Raw genomic sequence first — 3,365 nt, 5'->3', positions numbered from 1 at the left:
TGATCTCCAAGGAATGCAGACCACACATGACACAAGTGAAATTCAGGAATGAATAAACAAACAAATAATCGCTGAAGCAACTCTTCTGCAGTAAAGCCAAAAATTATACCTTAGAAAGGGTCTGGATGAAAGGCACCATATGACCTACCTCAGCAGATGCCTTCTCTGATATTGGCGATTGGAAAAAATTCATGAAGCTGATCAAACTAAAGAATATCTTAACAAATAAAATAATTATATGAACCTGATTACGTCCACGATGCATGGAACCGTGGACGAACTGCAGCCAAGCTAGCTAGCTCCCCGGATGTCCTACAAATATATATGCACCAAGCAAGAGTGTCTTCGAACACAAGTCTTAAAACACCCCTTTGTCGTCCCCAACCTATCTATTCCACAGCTTTCCTTCTATTCTAGTCCATATAGCATCCTGACCAGCTCATGCAATATGACTCTTGGTACGCTGGTTATAGTTATCATGGCCACCTTGCTGTTGTATTTTCTCAAAAAAAGCAAAAGAGCAGTATTGTCCCAGCGGCAACAGGCACGACGAGGTCTGCTGCCCCCGGGGCCTGCCACACTGCCCATCATCGGGAACATGCACCAGATGGTTTGGAACAAGCCAGCAGTGTTCCGGTGGATCCATCGCCTTCTCAAGGAGATGAACACCGACATCATGTGCCTTCGTCTCGGGGCTACTCATGTCATTGTTGTGGCATGCCCGGAGATAGCTTGTGAGGTACTACGGAAGAAGGACGAATTTTTTGCCTCCCGTCCCACCACCTTCGCCTCGGGAACAGTCAGCTTTGGGTACAAGGGCTCCGTCTTGTCACCGCATGGAGAGCAGTGGAAGAAGATGAGGCGCGTCCTCACCTTGGAGATCCTCACCCCGTCCATGGAGCAGAAGCTCCACCACCTACGGAAGGAGGAGTATGACCACCTTGTAAGGTACGTTAACAACACCGCTTGTTGTGGCATGATGCCACATGCAAAAAATATTGTTAACGTGCGCCATGTGGCACAACATTTCTGTTGTAACCTGATAAGAAGGCTTGTGTTCGGCAAGAGATTCTTTAGCAACCTACCATCTTCGTCGACTAATGGACCTGGATATGAGGAGGAGGCACATGTTGCCGCTCTTTTCACGGCCCTCAACCATGTGTACAGCTTCTGTGTGTCTGACTACATCCCAGCCCTGGTAGGCCTCGACTTGGATGGCCATGAGCAGGTTTCCATGGATGTCATGAGAACAATCAACCGGTTGCATGACCCTATCATACGGGAACGGATCCATGAAAGGTCATCCACTCTTGAGAAAGGTGGTGAAGATAAAGGGGCTAGAGACTTTCTGGATGTCCTAGTTCATCTTAAAGATGCAGAGGGACAACCGTTGCTATCCCTACAAGAAATAAGAGCCCAAACAGCGGTTAGTAGGATCTACCTCAACAGAAAGTTCATTCACTATTCTTCAAGCATACTCCGTCTATAAAGAAATATAAGAGCGTCTAGATCTATCTAGACGCTCTTATATTTCTTTACGGAGGGAGTATATTATATACGCATTGACCTTTTTTTTCTTCTTGTATTGTATTTATTGCTTTATTTATTCCAACATCGACCGATGTAGGAAATGGTGCTTGCAGCAGTCGACAACCCATCAAATGCGGTTGAGTGGGCGCTCGCCGAGATGATGAACAGGCCGGAGATCATGCAAAAAGTGACAGATGAACTCGACGCTGTCGTTGGTAAAGATAGACTAGTCCAGGAGTCTGACATTCCTCGGCTAAATTATCTCAAATCGTGTATCCGGGAGGCCTTCCGCATACACCCATACCATGCTCTTAATTTACCCCATGTTGCAATGGTGGAGACCACTATCGCCGGCTACACCATCCCAAAGGATAGCCACATCCTTTTAAGCCGGCTTGGACTTGGCCGAAACCCCAAGATCTGGAGCGAACCACTTGAGTTTCGTCCTGAGAGGCATTTGAATACCGTGAATGTTCTTCTCACTGAGCCGGGCCTACGTTTCATTTCTTTTAGCAGTGGGAGAAGGGGTTGTCCTGGGATTTCACTTGGCACCTCGATCACAATGATGTTATTTGCAAGGATGCTGCAGGCCTTCACTTGGACAAAACCGGTAGGCGTTAAAAATATCAGTCTACAGGAAGGCAATGCAAGCCTTGCCCTACTTGAACCCCTTGTTTTGCAAGCTCAACCGCGCTTGGCCGCGTATCTCTATAGATGATACGATTAAGTAGATTTGATCATTTTTCTCAATTTTATATTGGTAATATTATCTGGAACAATTGCGGGCGGCATTTAGTCCTTGGCAATATACTAGATACTACAATTGTGCGGAAATAAAGAAACAATTGATGATTCATGCTATAATTAATGTAACTAGCATTAGGGCGTCATTTTTAGTGTATCCCGTGTTCTAGCTGTGAGCATGTGAGTGACTGTCAGTCCTAGTCACTGGCCGGTCTTCAATGGCTTGGCTACATATGGTCAAGTACTGCAGAAAGATTCTCTCTCTGTGAAGAAGAATCAAAGCAACCACGCTCGCTCAATCATGCTTTAATTTGTGGTTGTCGGGAGGACGTATGAGAATGTCACATTTTCACTCTGTATATGGAGACATGGAAAGTGTGTGTGTGTGTGTGAGAGAGAGAGAGAGAGAGAGACGTAATGGCTCGCTCCCAAGCTCAATTTGTGGTTGTCGACAGTATGTATGATGATTGCTATGCGCTCCCTCTTGTTCCAAATACAAGTCTTTCTAGAGATTTCAATATGGACACACACGGATGTATATAGACGTAGTTTAGAGTGTAAATTCATTCATTTTGCTTCACGTGTAGTCCATATTAAAATCACTAAAAAGACTTATATTTAGAAACGGAGGGAGTAATCCACAGTGGCAATACGTACGATCATGAATTCATGTACAGCAGATAGACAGCGTGTGTGTGCGTGGACGAGAGAAGAAAAGAGAACATTCAAAGCAGCGTGTGTGTGGGCGAGAGAAAAGAAGAGAACATTCAAAGCAAACACAGTTGCACGACGATCACGGGTTAATTTGTGGTCGTTGACAGAGAGTGCGTACAAGGTTGTCACATCTGCTGTATATCACACGAGATACCTCTGTCACATATGGAAACTTGGAAAGTGAGAGAGATAGAGACAGAGAGAGAAAGAGATGTACGATGCCTTGAAAAGGAGAGAGAGAGAGAGAGAGAGAGAGAGAGAGAGAGAGAGAGAGAGAGAGACATATGTCCAAAACGTTTCATTTTAAGAATGGGACGATAAAACGTTCCCAGCAAACCACTCAGCGACGTTTTAAGAATGGGATAACAAAACGTTCG

At 45.1% G+C, this 3,365-nt stretch overlaps 1 protein-coding gene across 3 annotated transcripts; it reads left to right on the top strand.

Annotated features, from left to right (window-relative positions):
- Positions 1-333: 333 nt before the first annotated feature.
- Positions 334-2,316, top strand: LOC109773765 (tyrosine N-monooxygenase). Of its 3 annotated transcripts, none has more exons than XM_073509485.1 (3): positions 335-948; positions 1,078-1,426; positions 1,628-2,316. In XM_073509485.1, exons 1-3 carry the CDS (start codon positions 449-451, stop codon positions 2,246-2,248), a joined length of 1,470 nt encoding a protein of 489 aa, XP_073365586.1. In that variant the 5' UTR covers positions 335-448; the 3' UTR covers positions 2,249-2,316. The 3 variants fall into 3 exon arrangements, with proteins under 3 accessions (XP_020188069.1, XP_073365586.1, XP_073365585.1); XM_073509484.1 differs by having other exon boundaries at positions 1,069-1,426; XM_020332480.4 differs by having other exon boundaries at positions 334-1,426.
- Positions 2,317-3,365: the final 1,049 nt, after the last annotated feature.

This window comes from Aegilops tauschii, chromosome 2 (assembly GCF_002575655.3).
Source record: "Aegilops tauschii subsp. strangulata cultivar AL8/78 chromosome 2, Aet v6.0, whole genome shotgun sequence".
NCBI lineage: Eukaryota > Viridiplantae > Streptophyta > Magnoliopsida > Poales > Poaceae > Aegilops > Aegilops tauschii.
This window is presented reverse-complemented; position numbering and strand designations above follow the sequence as displayed.

Excerpts from the sequence above, each read along its gene's own strand:
- LOC109773765 (XM_020332480.4), top strand. The coding sequence starts at position 449 with ATGACTCTTGGTACGCTGGTTATAGTTATCATGGCCACCTTGCTGTTG. Across the intron at positions 1,427-1,627 it reads AAATAAGAGCCCAAACAGCG|GAAATGGTGCTTGCAGCAGT; the intron begins GTTAGTAGGATC and ends CGACCGATGTAG.